Source organism: Penicillium diatomitis, assembly GCF_028827545.1.
Source record: "Penicillium diatomitis strain IBT 30728 chromosome Unknown utg000008l_segment0_segment0, whole genome shotgun sequence".
Classification (NCBI taxonomy): domain Eukaryota; kingdom Fungi; phylum Ascomycota; class Eurotiomycetes; order Eurotiales; family Aspergillaceae; genus Penicillium; species Penicillium diatomitis.
Window position 1 is genome coordinate 254,435 of NW_026623180.1, and position 23,045 is coordinate 277,479.

Consider the following 23,045-nt stretch of genomic DNA (forward strand, 5'->3'; position numbering starts at 1 on the left):
AAGACGACCGTCTACTTATCCAAACAGGTGGGGTGATCAGGGATGAAGATCAGAAAAGCTCAAGACGATAGTTTGATCTGTTTCACTCTCATATTCTGTGGATGTGTCTCCCTTATTGATCGCTTGACCTGCTACATTAGGAGGAATAAGAATATGGACTAATTAAGATGGTCTCTCAGTCATGACCGTTGCACTCAAGGGGCAGGCAGGCAGGTACCTTAGGGAGTAGGTACTAGGTACTAGGTACCACTTATTCGGTGTTCGCTCAGGGAAAGCTTGATATATGTAGCAGGACGACTACTGTAGTACTCTATACTATAAAGTATCAAGCTAATTAGGTACCTACAACTTGGTAAGTTATAACCACGTACTACGTAGGTTATTTAGTATGCGACTATGCTCCAGCTTCCCGAGAATCACCTCCAGTCTACACGGGGCCCCCGAAGGATTCGATACTCTCGAGTCTGAATAGAAATTGAGCCTCAGCAGCAGGAATGATGTACGTTAGAACTGGCAACAGTAGGAGCCTCGGAGGAGGTTTTGGGCAACAGTCACTTGACTGGGGGCATACTGTACAGGTCTTGTCATCGGGACTCGCGGCTGCAGGAGAGGCAAGTGCAGTTCGCAGGGGAACAAAAAAAAATAATCATACAGATAGCACATCTGCACAGAGTAGGCTCTGTCCCAGGTACCACATCCACAGCAGTACAGAACTACAGACTGTCAGATTCACAGTGTATCCCCTACTGGCACGCTTCTTGCAGGGACTGTGGTAATAGTACAGTTGTCGACACGAGTGGAACAAACAGTTCATCTCGAAGGATGCAGATGGTTCCTTCCAAAAGATGAACAGGGGACGCTCCCGGGCCTCTGCTGCCGATTCTCTCGTGTCATATGACCGATCAGACTCGGTTTAATCCTACATCATGCATGCTACATACAATCGTCTCGACTGTTTCCGTTCTACTATCGTACCTCAGGATCCCAAATGAGCACCACCAATCCTTCGTGTGATGTGCAAATTCCCTTTACCAAACTTCCGCTACTCCCTATCTTTCACCCCATGTAGTGAGGGCTTCCATTGTTCTTCCACCGTATTCTTCCTTCCCCTGCACCCGTTCCCGCTCCCACTCTCCCCGGGCGGAGTTTCTGAATTTCTATAGATAGTCCATGGCCCATCACCCCATTAAGGGTTAGACGCAACTTTCTTAAATCCAAGTCCACTTGCCAACTCGAGGCGGGCGCCGAGACCCATCGATCGAAGGGGCACATGACTGCCCTCAATTTTTCTCTTCCTCGAAGCCCCCACTCCATCCACCCCACGTTCTAGATCCTGTCCCGCTTTCCCGGCCTGTGGTCGGCTGGACTGTTACGAGTCTTTGGTCGGGAAGCTACTACTGTCGATCACAGTAGCTACTGCACGAATTTCCTGCGTGATGGATGATGGATGGCACCAAGAATGAGCGGAGCTAGGAGGAATTTTAGAGATGCCGTGTTCTTTCGGTTAGGTTTCGACACCACGCGCTTCACCATTGTACACATACTGCCCAAACTAGTAAGGCGGTGCAATCTTGGACTCTCACCATTCATGGAAAAACTAGGGCTGGTGATAGCCGGAAAAATTATTGCCATTCACTTGACCTCTCCTTAGGCACGGGAGAATCTCTCGTCGGCATCCACTACCTTAGTACCTACTGGGGTGCAGTGTGCACTGTCAAGGTCTTCAGCTTCACATTTGTACGAGAAAGACTTTTGGGTACCTTTTTCCAGGGCCTCGGCCTGCTCAGGATTCAATGAGGCGTGCACATCCATGGGACGGTGTTTAAAATACGGAGTTCCGAATCCTCAAAGATACTTTATGGAAGAAATCCCAGACCTCACAGATCCTGATGAATCGGACGAAGTTTAGATCGTGATACGCACTAGTTTAGAAATGTGGCCTTTGATGGGATGCGGCTACTGTAGGGGCAGCAGTATCGATGTGTGAGAGGGATGAGGAGTGAGATTGCTATGGGGGAGAGATTCTACCTAAGCTATTGACTGTGGTGAGTGGCAGAATCACATGTCATACGAACAGCCTTTATTCTTATACCGAGAGGTACATATATACGTGAACAATTGCGAACAATGCTAACAACCGATCAAGCTTCTGGAGACTCTAGTACCTCTTAATCACTTTGACAGACTACCTTAGTAGTAAGCCGGCTTTCCTTTCCGAAACAGCCTCATCGCCGTGTCCAAGTGTTGCCTGCAGCTGCACGTGAAACCCCCGTTGCGCAGCTGACGGACGATTCACCCTCTGGCAGAAAGGGACCAACTGGTACCTACTAAAGCTCTGAGAACAGGTAAGGTATTTGTAGGTGATCTACAAGAAGGAGAAGAGAAAGGTGAAACGCAACTTGATTGGTGTGAAGAAGATGGGAGGAAGAGAGGCTATCTAATGTGGGTTGTGGGTCCCTCGGTGGTGAGGCGGCAGAATCATCCAAACACAATTCAACGCAGATTTTCGTTTTCTTCAATGAATTAAACCATGTGGTTAGGTGCTTAGGTAGGTTCCAGTATTCAAAACTGCCCAGTTCGGTAGGAATTCACAGGATACTTGATTTGATATGAGCCCCCTCGTTCACCATCAAACGAAGAATGGCGGTGGGAGCTGGTGCCTCACTCGAGCAAACACTCATTCAAACCCAGTACATAGAAGAGACTATTATTCAATCTGAATGGCCCTCTTCATGCATTATGCACAATGACATGGTATCATTGTTTCAAAAGAAAGTTCATCTGACGCTGCCCAAACGCTCTCGACTCCTCGAGTCTCTGTCTGATTCCAGGTACCCTTACAGCGAATATGAAAAGAGGGATCGACGCTGGGCTTATCCAGTCAGGGACAAGATCATGTGTACTGGTCGATCCCGCGTAATGCGGCAAATCAATGGAAATGGAGTCATGTACGTAGGGCCATCAGCAAATTAATCACGGACGAATCTAATGATAATATATCGATAGTTGGTTGTGGACGATCCGGTGGGCCACTGGAACCCATTTCAAGCCCTCGCGCGTAGGTTCACGGGCAGTTCGCGCTCGTTATTACACATTTTCCGGCCAACATGGTCAACTCAATTCATGGAAAAAAGTTGGCACGTTACACTGGGCCTGGCATGCAGTCAACGGGCATAGTTATCGACACCGTGGAACAGCTATGTAGCTCCTAGAGAAAAGAAAGGATCAAAAAGCTCTGACAGGCAGAATGATGAGGTGGACCCTCGGGAAAAAAAAGTTCACTGAAATTTCTCGACAGACAAGGATTGCCATAGATCACATGGCACCTGCCTATGTATGTAGACATTATTCAAGGAGCACCATGCAGGTCTTCTGCACGCAGCGGAGATGCAGAAAGGGTCTCGCCCCTCGATGGGCCCTCCTCCGGCTTCGAGTGCGGTGCCGATTCCACATTCTGGAACGTGCCTTGCACGGGTACGCTTTGGATCCCGTTTCGCTTCACCTTCCCCTTTCGGCTTTGCATTTGTCCCAGGGACGACCATGCGGGAGCGACCGTGCTTTAATGCCGGTCTCCGGTGATCACTTGACGCCTGTACTTGGCGTCAATGACGCGGTCTGTCGAGGATGTGCGTCAGGACTATCGTTCTCATCTGCACCGCGTTGTTGCCGATCAGTGTTATTGTGGTATAATCAATTGTCTGCAAACGTCGAGGTCGGTGCTGCCGGAAATATTATTCTTCACTCTTACCATAATGTGTGGCACTGAGAACTTGGATTTTCTTCGCTAAAAGACTCGGTCGTACAGTCCTAGATCAATTCAGGTACCAACCTAGTATATCCGGTTCCAGGCACTCCATCCTCCGAACAAGGCACGTCCCCAGTGCATGTCTCTCTAATGGATGAGACAAAGAACGCTTACTATCTTTCCCATGATACAAGGTGACAGAGGTAAAGGTATGAAGGGGGGTTCTTTGCCCCAACAAAAAATCGCCCTCTTGACTTTTGTTTGACACGCTGGAGGCTTAACCTCAACGGTGTCAATCCCCGGATCCCGACCTAAGTGCAAGCCAGAGAACTTACGTATGGCATCTCCCAAATGTCTCGAGCCAATCACTCTCAAAGTTGGGCAACAAGCTTACTCGGGGTACCGATGACGAAAGTATATCGTAGTGCTGGCCCGACAGACTGGAAAGACGGTTTGGGTTGGCCCGAACCGAATGGTTCGTAGGAGTCATCAGCCTGAGGCGAGAAATAAAAAGATGAAAAATCCGCAAATGACGGTCACCGATTTCTGTGAGTTTGGGTGAAGTTCTCCCGCTCGGTACCTGGACATGAGATTCAGATCTAGTGGCTCGGAGACGAACTACTGAGGTGCCCGTCGAACGAACCCAGTCATAGTGAAAAGTCCACCTAGTAAGGTTGTGTGGTTGCAAAGAATGTTCCGCAAGTGTGCGTAGGCCAGAATTGGACTGATATCACACCACGTCGACTGACTAGATATTTGCGCCTGCTGAGTTGGAGCTGACTTCGTTTTGAAATCCAAACCTGCTGGACATCTCCATGGAATTGAGATCAAATGAATTAGGAACCTGGACTATCGGTGTCGATTGCTCAAAGCTCATGCATGCACCTGACAAACACTGGCTTGTCGTCTTAAGGTAAGGTAATTACTAATTACAATCTGTATCACATGTGATCCTCCCGGTAGCTACCTATCTAGGCAGACGGAACTCGCGTGGACAGAACCTCTTGACTGCAATCTCAATATCCCTTCCAACTACCCTCTCTTCGCTGCATCTACCTACTGTAGCCAAATTTCGTCAATTGGAACCACATTTGAATTTCGACGAATGCCTTACAGCAGATTGTTCTCTGTGAAACCTACAGCTGTAGGCTAGTTCTTACCTCTACATATTTTCCCACGGATCCCCTCGGTTGCAAAGCATCTCTTTATTTTCACCTTCCGGCCTCGTCGGAATAACAAAAGTATCGCAGCCAGCCGGCTAAAGAGACTCTAACCTTGATTTCTAGGGTGCTCATACAGTTCACCATTTGAGCATCTCAACTGTTCTAACTACCGAAAACTTCCCCGTCGTCTCTGTGAACTGGCTGTTCTAAGAAATCAAGTCCAAGTGAAGATGCGCGGGCTGTCATGGTGTCCTAACCGTAGGGATGGATGGCGCTTTCAGCCTTAATCCACCTGCAGTGATGGCTGCTCTATCAAGACGTCCCGTCTGGTTGGAAGTAACACTTGTCAAACATATGCGTATGGACTCTGGGCACCATGCCGGCCACTGCTCTTTGTTTCCAACGTCAACAGGATCCATCCATACGGCATCGATAGACAGCATCACATGGATGTCCCTTCCGGTGGCCTTCCTCGGACTCTGATTTTTACGGGTAACCCCGACGGTTGTGATCTCTCTGAAGCCGGGAAGACCTCGGTGAATCCGGTGGATCATTCCGAAATGAATCAAAAGTTTTTTGAGTCAGCAAAAACCTACCGGGTGAGGATGATTTCGATCACTGATACGGTCACCTACCATATTCGTCTGTTCAACGACAATGGAGGTTGATGACAGTTGTCCTGCAATAGCACGGCACCGTCTCTGCCAAAATGGAAGCCATCGTGAATCTAACCTTGGAAGGACTACGAGTAGCTACTGATTGATTGAGATACGGTTAGTTTAGATCAAGACCTGGCTTCAATTCGCGCCACGGCAGATCTCCGTTCTGGTGCCGGAAGTGCTTGTCTTGAACCTACATTTAAGAAAGAAAAGCAACATGTGCAAGAGCAGGTCTAACTGGATTTCGTTCCATGAACTGAATTGATAGGTATCTCCCGTCCCATTCCTATACCTAGGTGTGTTGGACAAGAAGCTCGCGATGATCTTGAAACAGACAAATACTTGGCATCATTCGATGAATAGTCGACGTGATTGATATCATTGCCGAGACTTTCGAACCGACTCGGTTTTCTCCAAGACGAGTGCCTACAGAATAGATGAGCCACGGCATTGGAAGCCTCGGAAAAGTACTCAATTTTCGAAAGCGAGGTTTCAGGGGTCATCGAAGATGGGAGTGGTGATGACCCCAAAATGGATTCCACCTTCTAACAGTTCCGGCATTATCGGGTCGATACCTCTTATGGATGTGAGCGTGGGAACTAGGGGCCTTCATTGGACGCGTTCCTGCCATTGCATACTACATGTATGTAGGTTATTCCCTAGCCGCTTCAGTGGGCATTGTTAGGGTTGTCCGAGGGAATGGATGGAGTCGAAGGGCTGCCTCTGTGGTGCCCTTGTACCGTCATGTCCTGGCCAGATTTCAATTCTTGGTACATGGGTGCGCGGCTACCTCTAGCTCGAGGTTCCCGGACGGGACATGTTGACGGGATGCGTCGGGGTTTCGGGAGTTATTGGAAGTAGGTACTTGTGTACTTGGCCATGAATCCATCAAGCCTGATGAGATTATTGAAGTGTACCTGGTATACATTGCATAAGCTGATGGATCCTTCATGGAGCAAGCAGGTCTGCGTAGGTTCCAGAATGAAGGTCCACACCAACAAGGGTGCATAGGTATACGGCAAGGGTACGTTTGGTAGCAAGAGGCAGCAGCTTCTCATGTGTTGCACCAGAAAACAATACTCAAAACAAAGGAGAATTCAGTATAGCTTTGGCCCTGATGCGTTCTGCGTATAATCTACAGGAAAATCACGGGGAATGCGAACAAGATACAACAATGGGTAGATCGGAGATTCTGATCATATCCCAATCAATACAAAAGGGGGTGAATGTGGTTTTGGTTTTCCGTCTCCAATGAGCTAGCACTTCGCCCTCAAGGTCGGCAATCGGTGATGATGCCTTTACTCATCGTCGCCAGCCAGCTCACCCTTACGGCGAGCCTCAGCCTCCTCCTTCTCCTTCTTCTGGAGGAACATCAAGGCATTGATCTTGTCCTTGATAGTGTGCTCAGAGACGATGTTCTGCTGGATCTGTTCACGGCCAATCAGGGTGGCGACAATGCTGGCACCGACAACGAAAGTCAGGACGAAGCGGTACATGCCGTACCAGTGAGGGGCACGGCCGGTAGCGGCAGCGCGAGCGTCGTTGTAGTAAAGGAAGGTGAAAGCCAAGAACTGGCTGATCAGAGCGTACTCAACGGGGAGCAGCAGAGTAGGCCAAGCGACAGCCGGGGCGATGACACCGGCAGCGTAACGGCGGTAGCCGAACTTGCCGCCATAACCAGCCCACTCAAGACCCCAGTGCACAGCACCAAGGAACGACAGAATCTTTGAAGGGCAAGTTGGCACCATAAGTCAGCATTCCCCATTGTCATGAGACGGTGCTTGCCATCCAATCATGGTCGACTCAAAAGGGAAGAACTTACGACGGCTCCGAAGCCAACCTGGATGGGCTCGATCATGTGGAGCATCAACTCGGCGCTCTGGCCAGAGAAGAGCAGACCCTCACCGAGATTGGCGGCGCGGTTGATCTCCCAGGAGAGGTAAACGGTCTGAAGCGAGGTCGCGAGGTAAGGCAGGACACCGGCCATGCCGAGCGCCATAGCCTCCTTGGGGACCTCCTTCAAGCTGAAGGTCTCGCCGATAACTTTCTGGAAGGGAGCCGCTGCGTTAGAACTCGCCCATTGCTCTGCTGCGTCTCAAGTTGAAGCAAGGAGAACAGGTGAACGTACAGCCTCAGCCTTCATACCAGCCATCATGTCAACGTCGTCATCGTCCTATCACCCCGCAATAAGGATGCATATTAGCCATTGGATGCTCTGACTTCCTCCAATTGATTCTTGAGTGTCGCCGTGTGACTTCTCACCTTGGCCGAGGAAGAAGCATGGCGGATGAGAGCGGTGGTGACGGGCTTGTGAATGGCGAGCGCAAAGTTGGGCTTAACAGCCGGGCGGACGGCACGAGCGGACGAGGTCAGCTGGGCCTTGAAGATAGGGTTGCCGAGCACCGATCGAGCTACGGACGCATTGGAGCTCGAGACAGCCCGGAGCACGGAGCGGGCAGCAGAGGCGCGGTACAGCATGGCGGAGAAAGATACTGCACGTTCAAGATCAGTTAGGTACGCAATCCTGCGGGAGCCAGCAGACCTCGGGTGTGGTAATGTGCAAGCACCAACCCAATTGGAGTAAGACTGACTAAAAGAAGAAGTTGTTGAGTGGAGATGGGGGGTATTCACCCGTGTAAAGACTCGAAGCGAGATTGATGAGGCCGTGCGGTGCCGGAACGAAGCTTTTCGAAGGATATCCCGAAATGAGGTGATCAAAAGGTGAGGTGTGGTTAGAAGGCGGGCCATAGCGACCGGAGATGCACTTGTGGCCTCAGGCCCCCAGCAGAAGCTAGAGAATGACTCGGGGACGGGAACGGTAAGCTTGTCCACGGCAGGCACGTGATGTCCATGGCCGCAAGTTCTGCAACCCTAGCGATCTGCTGGGAATGAGCCACTTCAAGCCACTCTTGAGCCACCCGGTCGTCGCTTGTACTGCTGAGGGGCCGACGTCACTCTGCGTCGCGAAGGTCCTGCTTTTTGGCGGTTTAGAGTCCAGCCGCCCGCAACACTGTTGCGGCCTCAAATGTTACCGAGTCAAGTCAGTATGTGAGTATACTACTGAAAGTAAACACGACTCGCTTTAGCTCTTTATTGTTTTGAAATGCTTGGTGTTTTCCTCGACTACAATGCTTAGAACTCAACCTTCAAGTTCCAATTTTGTGAATCTGTCTAGTCAAGAAGACTGGTCCTCTCCCTTGAAGAAAAGAGGCCACGGAATGCCTGCCCGTCTACTGCTGTAAATCGGATCATACCTTCAATCAACAATAGCGGGTGTTGTGTTTTCCCCCAGTTGATGCCGGTTGGAGTCTTGAGCAGGTCACGCCGGTCGGGGCCACCTCAGCCGCCCAAAGTCCAGCGGCCGGCGCAGCACTGCATGCGTAACCGGTTCGGTAAAACCAGCGACCAGCGATCTTTTAGTCTTACAGAATCTACGCAATTGGGCAGTCTGCACTCTGGCCCCCTCCCCTTTGGCTTGGCTCGATAAAACCAAAACTTGTTAACTCGTCGTTGCTTAGACAAATTTACAATCGTAAAGCTGTCATTTTCCTCCATTTACTGTGCTCGACGCTCTACCAAACTTCCGAGCCCCCCAATTACGAAGCCATCCCCGCCTTTTCTCGTCCCAGTGGTGCCTTAGTACACTTTGCCTGATTGTCGCGGGCAAGCCCATAGGATTTGAATGGGCTGAATACTGCATACAGTATACACAACTTGTCGGGCACCGAAGCAGTAAGTACACTTGCAGTCGCGCGTGGTCTGGCCTGTTCATCGCGAAGCATGCAAGCGCGACAGATCACCACCAGATGCTAACTTTTCTTGGGCGCTGCAGCAGTTGTTCCTCTCGCCGTTGATGACGAGCCCCACCGTTACCTTTCGTCGTCACTGATCTCGACAGTCCTGCCTTAACCAACCTGTGATCGGACCGTCGCCCGACACCCGACACCCGAAACGATGTTGGAGGGCCTGGTCGCGAACTTGCTCAACCGCTTTCTTGGCATTTACGTCAAGAATTTCGACGCGAAGCAGCTCAATATCGGTATCTGGTCCGGCGATGTCAAATTACGCAACCTCGAACTGCGCCGGGAGGCACTGGATCAGCTGCACCTGCCCTTGAATGTGGTCGAGGGTCATGTCGGCCAGCTCACCTTATCGATCCCATGGTCCAATCTCAGAGGCAAGCCTGTCAAGGTGGACATCGAGGATGTCTTCTTGCTGGCTGCGCCAAAGGAAGACGCGGAATACGATGCGGAAGAAGAGGACAAACGTGCACATGCGTTGAAGATGGACAAGGTGGAAAGCGCCGAGCTGATCCGTGAGCGCCACGAAGAAGGCATGAGTCAAGAAGAGCAGCGGCGGAATCAGAGCTTCACCCAGAGCATGGTCACGGCGGTTGTGGACAATTTGCAGATCTCGATCAAGAATGTTCATATTCGCTACGAGGATTCAATCGCCTCGCCTGGTCATCCCTTCGCGGTTGGCTTGACTCTGAAGGAGCTCAGCGCGGTCAGCACAGACTCAGACTGGCGACCGACCTTCATTCAATCGACCTCGGACACCACCCACAAGTTAGCTACACTCGGAGCCCTCTCTGTTTACTGGAATACGGATGCCACTCTGCTCGGTACTGGCCGTGGCTCTGATATTGGCGCCGATGCTCAAGGTATCGCTCATGAGGATTTGATTAACAAATTGCGCGACTCGATTGATAACGGTGATGGCAACCAATACATGCTTCGTCCAGTCAGTGGCCGCGCAGGCCTCGAACTGGACAAGTCTGGCAAACATGACCGCCCGGCTATGAAAGCCCGACTACTCTTTGACGAGCTTGGCTTTGTTCTGGACGACAACCAATATCGCGACGCGTTGATGCTTGTTGACCTTTTCCACTATTTCATTCGTCACCAAGAGTATAAGCGTTACCAGCCAAAGTCTTCCGTGAAGGAGGATCCTCGTGCTTGGCTCAAGTTTGCGGGAGAAGCCGTTCTCAGCAAGATTCACGATCGCAACCGAAGACGGAGTTGGGACTACATCAAGGAACGCAGAGACGATCGGATAACCTACATCAACCTTTTCAAGAAGAGGAAGCGCGAGGAGACACTCACCGCGGAAGAGACGAAAGAGCTCAACCGGATTGAGTACAAGCTCAGCTATGAAGACATTCGATTCTGGCGATCGCTAGCACGTAATCAGCTGCGCAAGGAGAAAGTGGGCGTCAAGAAACCCGCTCAACAACAGTCATGGTCACAATGGATCTGGGGAAGTAAGCCGGCTGAGTCCGAAGAGGTCGCCATGACGGAAGAACAGCGCCAAGAACTATACAACGCCATTGACTGGGACGAAAAAAGAGCACTCGCTGAGAGTGTCGATGTGCCCCGAGAATGGGTGAAACTTCAGATCAATTGGAGTCTTCGGGCAGGTAGCTTCACCTTGAAAAAAGATCCGCATGGCGCCAACAATGAGATAATGAAGCTCGTATTCGACAACTTCCGTGCTAAAGCACTGCAACGCCCGGACTCGTATTTGCTCGACCTCGATCTCGGGGGCCTAAAGATGTACGATGGAACCACACCAGGTACTCTTTATCCAAAGATTGTGAGGGTAAAGGATTCACTACCCGAGGACGACAAGGAGCGAAACTCGAACCCCGATGATGATGAGCTTGTTTCAGAGGCAGGTGCGAACGATTTCATGGACGAAGACAGTCTGTTCCACTTGCAGCTGGAGAAAAATCCATTGGACAGTGATGCAGATACTGCGGTCAAGGTCAAGCTCAAGAGTATCGAAGTCATCTACAACCCCCGATTCATCGTGGGTATCGTGAAGTTCTTCGAGCCTCCAGAGCGGCACATGGAATCCATCGGCGCGCTACTGGATACCGCAGGAGCTACAGTAGAAGGTCTTCGGCAGCAAACACGTGCTGGCTTGGAGTTTGCCCTGCAAGAGCACAAGAAGGTTGATGCCCAGTTCGACGTGCGCGCTCCGCTTATCATTGTGCCGGAAAGTATCACCCAGGAAAGCTCTCTATGTTTAATCATCGATGCCGGTCATGCAAGTGTGAACAGCGAGCTGGTCGATCGAAAAGCGATGAACGACTTGCAAAACAAACAAAAGCGTCAGTATGAAGAAGAGGACTACAAGCAGCTTGAGCATTTGTTGTACGACAGGTTCATCATCAAACTGGACTCCACCCAAGTCCTCATCGGACCAGGAATAGATGCCACGAAAGCACAGCTCACGAAGGGAGTAGAGTCAAAGAATTTCCATCTCATTGACCGCATCAATGTCGATTTTGTGCTGGAGATGTGCATCGTTCCGAAGGTGACTCAGCTCACCAGAACACGTATTTCAGGCCATCTGCCGGAACTCCATGCCTCCATGTCCGACACGAAATATAAGGGACTTATGAAGCTGATTGACATTGCTATTCCGCATTTCGAAGAACCCAAAAACGGTTCGTCCAAAGAAGAGGCAGCCTCCAAAAATTCTGCCATCACCACCAGAGCTAGATCAGCCTCCTTCCAGCCAACGCTTCAACGGGACCTTCCTGTCGTTGACGAAGACGAAGACTCAGATGCCGTTGATGAGAGCCAAACCATTCAAAAGAGCCTCGATTCAGATGTCAATATTCACCGTCGCGACTTCGAGTTCAAGTTTCATGTTGGGCGTCTTCGAGGATCGCTATTCCGCGCTGATCCTGAAGAATCACAAAAAGATAAACTACTAGTGGAGTTGGTTGCGGAAGGGTTCGAGCTCGACTTCTACATGCGACCATGTGACATGGTTGCGGACGTGATTTTGAAGTCTTTGAGCGTGGATGATCACATTGAGGAGAATCCGGTCCCTGAATTCAAACAAATCATCTCCTCCACGGGCTTCGACGCGGATGAAAACAATGACTTGTTCCACCTGAAGATGGTGCGAGTCAAGCCAGAATCTCCTGAGCTTGATGCTGTGTACGAGGGAGTGGCCATGAATCTAGAGATCTCTGTCTCAACAATCAATCTTGTCGTGACTAGGAAGACACTACTCACACTTCTTGATTTCATTCTGTTGACATTCACGAATCCACAGCAGGAAAACAGCCAGTCTCCTCAGACAGATGAGTTTGTGGAGCAGAGTCCTGGTATTGAGCAAGAAGTTCAGGAGGCTGGCAAGATTCGAATCAAGTCAAACCTCAAGAGCATCGCGTTGATCCTTAACAATGATGGTGTACGATTAGCGACTCTGAGTCTCAACACCGCCGACGTGGGCATATTCTTGGTCGGTCGCGCTATGAAGATTCAGTCGCGAATTGGAAGCTTGACTTTGGTTGACGACGTCAATCTTGGCGCACAACGAGATTCGGACCTTCGCCGCCTTCTGACAATTGAAGGCGACGATTTCGCAGATTTCAAATATGAGACGTTTGATCCCGACAGTGAATCACATCCTGGCTACGATTCCGAGGTCTACCTAAGGTCCGGATCCGTCAAGATCAACTTTATGGAAGAGCCCTATCGCAAGATCATTAACTTCCTGGTCAAGTTTGGAAAGATGCAGGCAATCTTTAATGCGGCGCGTCAAGCCGCAGCCAACCAGGCAACTCAGCTACAGGAAAGCCAGTCCCGCATGCGCGTGGATGTTGAAGTCAAGACTCCCATCCTGGTGTTCCCACGAGCTATGGCAGAAGACAGATCCACAGATAGCATCACCGCATACCTCGGAGAGATATACGCCAAGAATGAGTTTGTTCCGATGGATGATTCCAAAGACAGCCCTTCCGTCAATGTCATCTCTACGGGGGTACGCAACATTCGTCTTACGTCTCAACTACACTACGGCAACGGAAAGGTGGAAGAGCTCGACATGATTCAGAAAGTTAATCTCGATTTCAGTATTTGCTATCTTGAGCATCAAGCCAACAACCCTCGTCCTGACATGGAAGTAGAGGGATCTTTGTCGCCTATCAATCTTTGCATCTCGCAAAGTCAGCTGAAGTTCTTGCTGGAGTTGTCCAAATCTATTCCTGGGGCGTTTGCGACCGATAGTGAACAACAGGAGCTTGAAGCAATTGAATCCCTGCCAGATTCTTTGAAAGAGTCGAGAGAAGAGTCCACTTCATCGATTTCCTCGCCTGATTCGTCCGGTCCCGAGTCAGCGGTCAATACTGACGGGAGCAAGGAGACATGGGTGCGACTAGATATGATCTTCAAGGTGGACAGTGTTGGGTTGGAGCTCATCTTGGCCGATGACAACCAGCCTGTTGGCCGCCTGGAAGATGCAAGCCTTTCGAAGTTCTCTCTCAATGACACGAGAGTCAAGCTCCGTATGCTGACGGATGGCTCATTCGAGTCGGAGCTTCTCATACATTCTTTCTCGATCCGTGACAGTCGTCAACAAGACAAAAACAAGTTCCGCAATATCATGTCCTTGATCAATAATGACGTCCAACAACAATTCTTGGCAAGCCTGTCAATGTCCCCTGGCCCAGAAAGACATGTCACTGCCATTTTGACGATTGACAGTCCCCGAATAATGTTCGCTCTTGACTATCTCTCGGCCCTGCAATCTTTCAGTAACTCTGCATTTGCTTCAGAAAGCGCCGTTGAGGTTCTTGAAGAGGACACAGAGTCCGCTGAGGGATCAGACATTGACTCGGAGGTGGCCGTCTCCGCCAGCAAAGTGTCGGCAGAAGCTCCCACTGCCGATTCTCAAGTTGGGAATACGACTGTCTCTTTCAGACTTAATCTGGTGGATGCTCAGGTCATCATGGTGGCCAATCCTGCCATTGCCAATTCTGAAGCAATTGTGCTCGGGACAAAGCAGATTCTCGTTTCCCACCAGAATGTGTCGACTTTACAAGTACAAAAGGTAGGAATGTTCTTATGCCGTATGGACAAGTTTGAAAATAGTCGTCTTCGTATCCTCGACGATTTTACAGCTGAGGTCACCGTGGACAGCCGGACGCAAGAAAAGGGCTCTGCTTTGACTTCCATTGAAGCTCATATTGAGCCGCTCGTCCTTCGTCTGTCCTTGCGCGATATCCTCATGGCTCTTCAAATTGTCAACAAAGCCTCCGAAATGCGTGCTCAGGGCACTCAACAACTCGAAAATGACGAAGCGAAACGAATTGGCGACGGAAAAACAAGGGCTCGCTCAGTCAGCAAGGCTTCGTCCACAGTTGTCACACAGTCGCGTCGGCGTGCAAGTCAAACAACGAGTAAACCCGAGACTTGGGTCACTTCACAACGGTCTGCGGTCGTCAAGCGCGAAGAACTATCTGCAAAGATTGATGGTGTCAGAGTCATCCTGATCGGCGACTTGCATGATTTACCTCTTCTTGACTGGAGTGTCAAAAAGTTCACCGTCGATGTGAGTGATTGGTCTTCCACCCTCAATATTGACACCAACTTCGAAACTTTCATCAATGTCTACAACTTCTCCAAATCCGCCTGGGAGCCATTCATCGAGCCGTGGCACCTTGGCTTCCACGTGGCAAAGGAGGTCAATCCGGATGTCTTCTCCATAGACGCATTCTCACATAAGACCATGGAGCTTACTGTTACATCCGCGACAATTGCGCTTGCCTCAAAGTCTTTCCAATTCCTCAACACCGAAGAGGACGTGCTCTCCAAGCCACGAGGCGCAGACGCTCCTTACAGAATCCGAAACTACACTGGATTCGATCTGAGCGTTTGGGCTGATACGAATGCAGGAGACGAGGGCCCTGCCGCGAAACTCAGCGATGGAGAGGAGTATCCCTGGCGATTCGAGGAGTCTACCGCTGTACGTGAGACTTTGACACCGGAGGGCCATGGTGGGATTGTAGGAATCAAGCTGGAGGGAAGCGGGTTCGAAAGCATCAATCGCATTCCTGTTGCGCGCGAAGGCGAGACCATATATAGCCTGAAACCGAAACGTGACAACGTGCTCCACCGGCTCCTTGTCGAGGTCAGGCTTGGCGCAGACAACGTGAAATACATCACTTTCCGGTCACCCTTACTTGTCGAAAACAATACCCAGATTCCCGTCGAACTGGGAGTTTTCAGCCCGAACGACGGCCATCTTTTGAAAATTGAGAAGGTGTTGCCGGGTGATGCGCGTCCTGCACCTGTGGGCGCGGCGTACATGCATTCGCTAGTCATCAGACCTGACCAGGGCTTTGGCTATGACTGGTCAAACGAACAGCTTTTCTGGAAGGACTTATTGAAGAGGCCAACGAGAACCATTAAGTGTATCAGCGAGAGTGCCCAGCAATCTCCGCCTTTCTACTTCCAGGTCAATGCTTCCTATAACAAGAAGGACTCATTGACTAACTCCTACCCTTACATGCGAGTCCGAATCTTCGCCCCGGTCGAGATCCAGAATCTCCTTCCTTTCGATTTCAAGTATCGCATCTACGACAAGAACACCAAAAAGGACTGGACGAACTTTTTGAGGAAGGGAGGCGTTAGCCCTGTTCACGTTGTCGAACTGTCGCATTTGCTTCTGCTCAGCATCGACTTGGAAGATACAGTGTACAAGCAAAGCGAGTTCGCCATCGTCAATGGCAATTCTCAAGATTACCGCAGGGAGCACGTCCTCTCTTTGAAGGATGATCAAGGTCTTCAACTGAAGCTGAAGCTTCACTACTTCAACATACCTGATAGTGGTGGCGCGTTCAAGGTATCTGTGTACAGTCCTTACGTGATTCTCAACAAGACTGGACTTCCCATGGACATTCAGAGCAAGGCGTTCCTCCAATCTGCTCGCAACGCTGCCGGTCAGGGATTACGAGTGGATCCGCGAGATGAAGGACGTGCCTTGCCATACATGTACTCCTACAACAATGATGACCAGAAGAATCGGTCCATTCTCAAAGTTGGAGATTCTGGCTGGAGCAAGCCGCAGAGTTTCGAAGCAATCGGAAGCACCTTTGAAGTTGTTTTCCCTGACAGACAAGGAAGGTCCGAATTCCACTCTGGCTTTTCGGTCACTGAAGGCCAAGGAAAGTACAAATTGACCAAGGTTGTCACGGTCACTCCACGATTCATTCTAAAGAGCAAGCTCAACGAGGAATTGTTGGTCCGAGAGCCTGGCTCTTCGAATGTAATCCAAATTGGCAGCGGAGAGCTTGTGCCCTTGCACTTCCTTCGGCAAGTGGCCGAGAAGCAGCTGTGTCTTTGCTTCCCTGGTGTGAACAATCAGTGGTCGTCTCCCTTCAACATTGCGGACGTAGGTACGGTTCACGTGAAATTGGCCAAAGCGAACCAGCGCCAGAAGTTGATCAAGATCGATGTCATCATCGAAGATGCTACTATCTTCCTGCATCTCAGCGTTGAGACGCGAAATTGGCCGTACTCCATGCGCAATGAAAGTGACTTGGAGTTTATCTTCTTCCAAGCCAACCCCAATGCTGAAGATGATGAAGTCGATCGCTCGAGTGGATGGCGACCCATTCGCTATCGCTTGCCGCCTCGGAGTATCATGCCCTATGCCTGGGATTACCCGGCGACGAAGAACAAGTCCCTTGTTCTCACATGCCAGGGTAAAGAAAGACATATCAGAATCGCGGAGATCGGTAACCTGATTCCCATGCGGATCCCTCCATCAAGACCCGGCGAGTACCAGAAGATCATCGATATCAACATCGTGGCCCACGGACCTACTCAGACGTTAGTGCTGTCCAATTTCAAACCTTCAAAGAGTCTTTACAAGCAGCAGAAGGGGCAATCGTCCCAAAACAGTGTGACTGCCGGATTTGAAGTGAAGGAGACGAATTCGGACGTGACTTTCAAGGCTCAGCTCCGACTTGGGGGTATTGGCATCTCGTTGATCAACCAAAAGATGAAGGAATTGCTCTATATGACATTCCGAGAAATTGAGATCAAGTTCCGCGAATCGAGAGTCTATCAAACCCTCAACACATCCATCAAATGGATACAAATCGACAATCAACTGTATGGCGGCATCTTCCCAATGCTGTTGTATCCCAGTGTGGTTCCTAAGACTGGAAAGGAAATGGAGGCGCATCCGATCTTCCATGCGATGATCACCAGAGTCAAGGATGATTCGTATGGTGTTCTCTACATCAAGTACGCGACATTGTTGTTGCAACAGATGACACTTGAAGTCGATGAAGACTTCATCTATGCACTTCTCGATTTTGTCAAGATTCCCGGGGCTTCGTGGTCCGAGCCCCAAGAAGGGCAGTTATGTGACGAAGACTTCAACATCCCGGAACCCCAGCAGAACGATGCTAGCCGGGATGTCTATTTCGAACTACTCCACCTACAGCCCATGCAGCTGGATATCTCGTTCATGCGTACCGAACGCATCAACGTCGAAGATACGATGCAGCCCTCTAATCCTTTGATGTTCGTCGTCAATGTCATGACAATGTCCATGGGTAATGTGAATGATGCACCAGTCAGACTCAACGCGCTGATGCTTGAGAATGCCCGAGTCTCCTTTGGCAGACTAGTCAGCAATATTCAAGCACACTATACCCAAGAATTCGTTCGTCAAGTCCATGTCATCCTTGGATCGGCAGACATCATCGGAAATCCCGTTGGTCTTTTCAACAACATCAGTTCTGGTGTTGCGGACATTTTCTACGAACCATACCAAGGCTTGGTCATGACTGATCGACCTCAAGACTTGGGCTTCGGCATTGCCAAGGGAGCCACCAGCTTCGTGAAAAAATCCGTGTTTGGATTCTCAGACAGCATGGCAAAGTTCACGGGCAGCATGTCCAAGGGGCTCGCAGCGGCTACTTTGGATAAGGAATTCCAAGACCAGCGCCGCATGTCAAAATCGCGCAATCGTCCTAAGCATGCCCTCTATGGTATAACAGCTGGTGGCAATGCGTTCGCAACCAGCTTGGCCAGCGGGATTGGCGGTCTGGCCCGTCACCCACTGCAAGGCGCAGAGAAAGAAGGCGTTGCAGGTTTCATCAAGGGTGTCGGAAAGGGATTCTTGGGATTGGCGACCAAGCCCGCTATCGGTGCTTTCGATCTCGCATCTAATCTTGCCGAGGGCGTGCGTAACACGACCACTGTCTTTGACGCCGAGGGCCTCGATCGTGTTCGGTTGACTCGGTTCATTGGTACCGATGGTATTGTCCGTCCGTATTCTCAACGTGAAGCACTCGGTCAATTCTGGCTCAAGACCACCGACGACGGCAAGTACTTCAACGAAGATTACATTGCTCACTTGGAGCTTCCTGGCCGCGACATGTTGGTCCTGTTAACCTACGCACGGATCATGCTTGTGCGCACGAAGAAGCTCTACACGGAGTGGGATATCCGCCTGACGGATATCCAAACCATCTCCAAAGAACGCACTGGCATGAGTATCACGCTCAAGGGAGGTGCCAACGGGCCTTTTATTCCTGTCCAAGATGAAAGTTCCCGAAATTGGCTGTACAGACAGATTGCTATCGGTAAGCTTCCATGATCCTTCCGTTTTCCCAGGAGCATGCTTGATATCCAGTACCTAACACACGATCTTTTAGCGGTCAACGCCTTTAATGAAAAGTACAATCGAGGATAGACGGCCGAAGTCCATTTTTGACTATGATGTGATGACATGTTTTTCTTGTTTCTTTCATTCCACTTTTGTGTACGACCGCGAGCATTTCACAATAATGCATGCGGTTTCTGGCTCATGGTATCTGTAATTCTTGAAGACGCCTTCAGACCACCATGACTGCTCCTCTTAATTTAAGACTGCCGCCCGGTATACTGGTAATTTGATAATCCTTTCAATTGTGATTGTAATCTCCACCACTTGACGTGAAGAGCTCCCTGAGCAAGGGCGTATGCCCATAGACCATATGAGCCTCGAGTCCAACAGTAAATGTACTGCTGTCATTTTAGTGCTGTATGTTGTTTTCATTTCTGTCCCAGATGTAGCAGTTATAATCAATCCTACATCACCCACCATCTTACGATCAAGTACTCAGGGGCATCGGTCCCGTCCTCTCATATCAAGATAAAATCCACGCCGTTCCAGGGATAAGAAAACCCGGTCCTTTCTTTTCAAGATAGCCGGCATTCCTGACTTTCACGAGATTTCCGAGATTGTCAATTCTTTGAAAGAAGCAAGCTCTAGCTAATGTAACCGTTGCGGCATATCAGCAACTCACGACCTGACGAGCAACCAGACAGAAGCAAAACGAAGCAGTCAAGGCTGGACTAAGACAAAAAGGTTGAATCGAGATGGCAATGTAGAAAAGAAGGGTGACATGAGAGTAAAAAGAAGAATAACAGGCGCAAGGAGAAAAAAGTCTTGGTGATCAAAAAGATTATCGGCACCTCCCAACGCCCATGAAAATGGTCCGTTTTATATAGACAAGGGTATGAATAGTAGATACATGAAATGTAAATGAAAGGACACTTGAAATCCACATCAAGTGAGCAAAAAGAAAGAAAAAAATAGAAAAGAATAAAAGGCGAAGGAGAAAGAGAGGGTCAAGGCACTGCCTTGTCGGGACCAAATCGGTACTCGGTATTTTTGATGGTGTGGAGGAACATGGATGGGAAGCAGTGACGTCCATATTGGGCTTCAGAAGCCTAATATTCAAGAACATTGTGATCAGTAGGAGCATTATGCGAAATTGTAATGGCTGCACCATATTGTAAGTGCGGAGCCGGCCTTTAGTCACATACCTTAGTGCTGCCCTTGTTCTCCGTCGTTTTATATCCAAGCCATCGTCGATACAGGTCCTCGGCGGTGAATGTTGTGAACATGTAGGAGAGTCGGTACATGATATGATCATAGAGGTGATCCCAGTTCCAAATGCTGTCGTGGCCACCGTTGACATTCTCCGGCGTACCGCGGTTGTAGATCTGAGCAAGCTCCTGCGGTGTCCACTGACCATCGGCATAGATGGGGTGCGGAACATGAACAGCCTTCAGGCCATGGAACAGGCACCACGAAACACCGGACATTTCAGAAGCGAGTCCAAGTCCCCGGGTTGCCTGGGCCTGGTGCATGAGACCAAGCAGGCGCTTTGAGTATCGGCCCATCGTGATGACTGCCGCGCGACGCGGAGTTTCCAGCCCATTTTTGAAGTTCCAGATCTTGTCGGGGAAAGTCCAGGTCGTTTCCTTGGGATTGAAGACGGGAAGGAAGGTGATCATGTCCGCTTCTTCGCCAACACCCCAGTTAAAGTTATCCTCGTCGGGGGACTGGGTTGGGGGCTGAGGGCCCAAGGGTCGAATTCCCGTCCCCAAAACAGGACCCCAAATTGTCCTATCGGACAGACCCTGCAGGCTGTGATTCGTCATCTCCATGAACTCTTCCCATGGGCCATGGGCTCCGGGTGTGTAAAAGTACGCGTTTCGCTCCCAGAGATATTTGCGCGGCTGTTCACGCGCAAAGGAAATCGCCTTGTCTAAGAAGTGGTAAATATTGCCGGTGTGACGGCCATCCATCTCGAATTGCCAATAGTAATCGAATTGGGGATACAGCTGAGCAAAGATCTGGATGGGCTGATGATGTTGGAGAACCGGGCTAGAGAATGAAGTGTCAGCAAGGGACTGCCTGCTAGATCGCGATCGATCCAATCGCACTTGGCGAATCAGTCAGAGGGAGTCGGGAGGTCAATTTCTTACGTGTGCTCTTCAATCTTGGGGTACCAAGCCTCCAACAGCTTGGTGTTGAAGAACAAAGCCATGTTGCGGAACTCTGGTGGGATCGTTTGCCGCAGTTCGTGAACGGTCTGGGGGTCGGAGAAGAGCGGTAGTGCGTCGTCCTTGACGTGCACCAACAGGAACACTTCGTACTCGCCGCCCGAATGCAAACTTAATTCCATGATCATAGCTCGCAGGTACTCCCGATGATTTGGAGTCCAGAGCATACTGTGCCACGAGCGAATCAGAATGGCTGAGCGAGCGCGATACTGCTTCATGCCGGTGTTTGTGGCTTCCTCGCGCTCAGCTTGAGGATGGGAAGGCTTGAATTCGAAGGCTAACGGGCCCCGCGCAGACGGGGTTTCGGTATCACGAGGCTTGAATCGATCGGCATTGCGCTCGTAACACTGAGTCTGGAGCGCATTCCAATCTACACTGTCCCAGTGCACAGGCTCCGGCCGCAGGAAACCTGGAACCTCGTCGTCGTTGTCCGCACCGTAGCCATAGGCACCGAAGCGGCTGAAGCGATCCGTACAGACATCACCATCCAGCCCCATTGCCTCATGCGAACCGAACTTCGGGTCGGGGAAAGAGATCTGATTGCCCTTGTAGACCAGCATCATGTCCTCCATGCGAGTGCGATCCAGATCACGACCTCGAGGACCCTCACATGGCTTGAATTGACCATGATATTTGTTCCTCCACGCCTTGCTGTTGTACTCCGGATAGGGATCGTAGATGACCGGTTGAGGGTGTCTACCCTCTGAGGATTGAGAGCTCGTCAAGGTTCGCGTGCCGCCCAAGTAGAAATTCTCATCTCTATTGATAAGAAATTTGTATGGTCAGTTGGCCGTAAAGCTGCATGCTGCTTCTACAAGGAGAAATGCCGTTGTACACACCTGACATTGTGGGTATTTCCCATATCGTCAGCTCCGACGTCCTGCACCGACGCTGCACTGTCGCTCGGTAACCGATGAGTTGGCTGCTGTCGATAATCACCTGGACGAAGAACAGGTGGGTGGGAGAGACTGTCCCATCCTGGTGTGAAAGCGGAATGCCCGCTAAGCCGGGAGACGGACTCGATGAGAGCAAACAGACCAGCTACTACGATGACAATGCGCAGCCATCCCGTTGGACGAGAGGTCATAAATGCTCTGGGTCGCAGAGCCGTCATGCCCTTCTGTTGCAGATTGAGAATTTGGTCCATTGGAAGCAAACTTGCAGCAGAACCCGGCGACATCGCGATCTATCTCATAGTCTGCGGCCGAGGGTGTTCCAGCTGGGCTCGCCGTGGTAAGCGTCAAAGTCCCAAGTTGACGCGGTCACGTAACACGTTGGAGAGCTCAAGCAGGGAGAAAACAAGAGCTGGTGAGGGGAATGAGCACGAGGCAGTGATGTGGGAGACTAGATTCAGGGGAGTGTACAATCCCCAAGAAGAATAAGAACAAACCCCAAAAGAGAAAAGTAGAAAAAAACGGAAATACTCAAAAATAATCACGACCGATAAAGTCGGGGTCCAGTAGTACGCACCAGTCGTAGTAGTAGTAATGCTGTGGTCATCCCGCCAGAGAGCCTCTGACAGCCCTGAAAATCGCTTCTATCTCATCGCTACCTTTGGCTACATTGTGGATGGAGATTGTCCAGCCTGGGAACTTCATCGCCCCAGTCCACATTGTCTCAATCCCCTGTAACTTATGGCCCAGTCTCCTTCAGCCACGATGCGAAGGTGTATCGCGCGTGGGATGTCTTCGCCAGTGATTGATCCCGAGAAAGTGAGTCGGCCCCATCGCCAGTGATGAAAGAGGAAAGGCGTGATACATGGGACTGTGGAAAAAGAGCCGATCCCACCTGAAGAGGTTATTGGGTGCAGGTGGACCGT

At 50.4% G+C, this 23,045-nt stretch overlaps 3 protein-coding genes across 3 annotated transcripts; 1 reads left to right on the forward strand and 2 right to left on the reverse strand.

Annotated features, from left to right (window-relative positions):
- Positions 1 to 6,865: 6,865 nt before the first annotated feature.
- N7539_006165 (DUF3429 domain-containing protein) lies at positions 6,866 to 8,045 on the reverse strand (the record flags this gene model as incomplete). Its single annotated transcript, XM_056935767.1, has 4 exons — positions 6,866 to 7,291; positions 7,390 to 7,661; positions 7,713 to 7,740; positions 7,830 to 8,045. 4 exons carry the CDS (start codon positions 8,043 to 8,045, stop codon positions 6,866 to 6,868), a joined length of 942 nt encoding a protein of 313 aa, XP_056788691.1.
- A 1,476-nt stretch (positions 8,046 to 9,521) lies between these two features.
- Positions 9,522 to 19,082, forward strand: N7539_006166 (membrane morphogenesis protein VPS13; the record flags this gene model as incomplete). Its single annotated transcript, XM_056935768.1, has 2 exons — positions 9,522 to 18,972; positions 19,045 to 19,082. 2 exons carry the CDS (start codon positions 9,522 to 9,524, stop codon positions 19,080 to 19,082), a joined length of 9,489 nt encoding a protein of 3,162 aa, XP_056788692.1.
- A 920-nt stretch (positions 19,083 to 20,002) lies between these two features.
- N7539_006167 (DUF3405 domain-containing protein) lies at positions 20,003 to 22,373 on the reverse strand (the record flags this gene model as incomplete). The annotated part of the gene is made up of 4 exons (XM_056935769.1): positions 20,003 to 20,104; positions 20,201 to 21,047; positions 21,149 to 21,985; positions 22,066 to 22,373. The coding sequence occupies 4 exons, from the start codon at positions 22,371 to 22,373 to the stop codon at positions 20,003 to 20,005; spliced, it is 2,094 nt and encodes a 697-aa protein (XP_056788693.1).
- Positions 22,374 to 23,045: the final 672 nt, after the last annotated feature.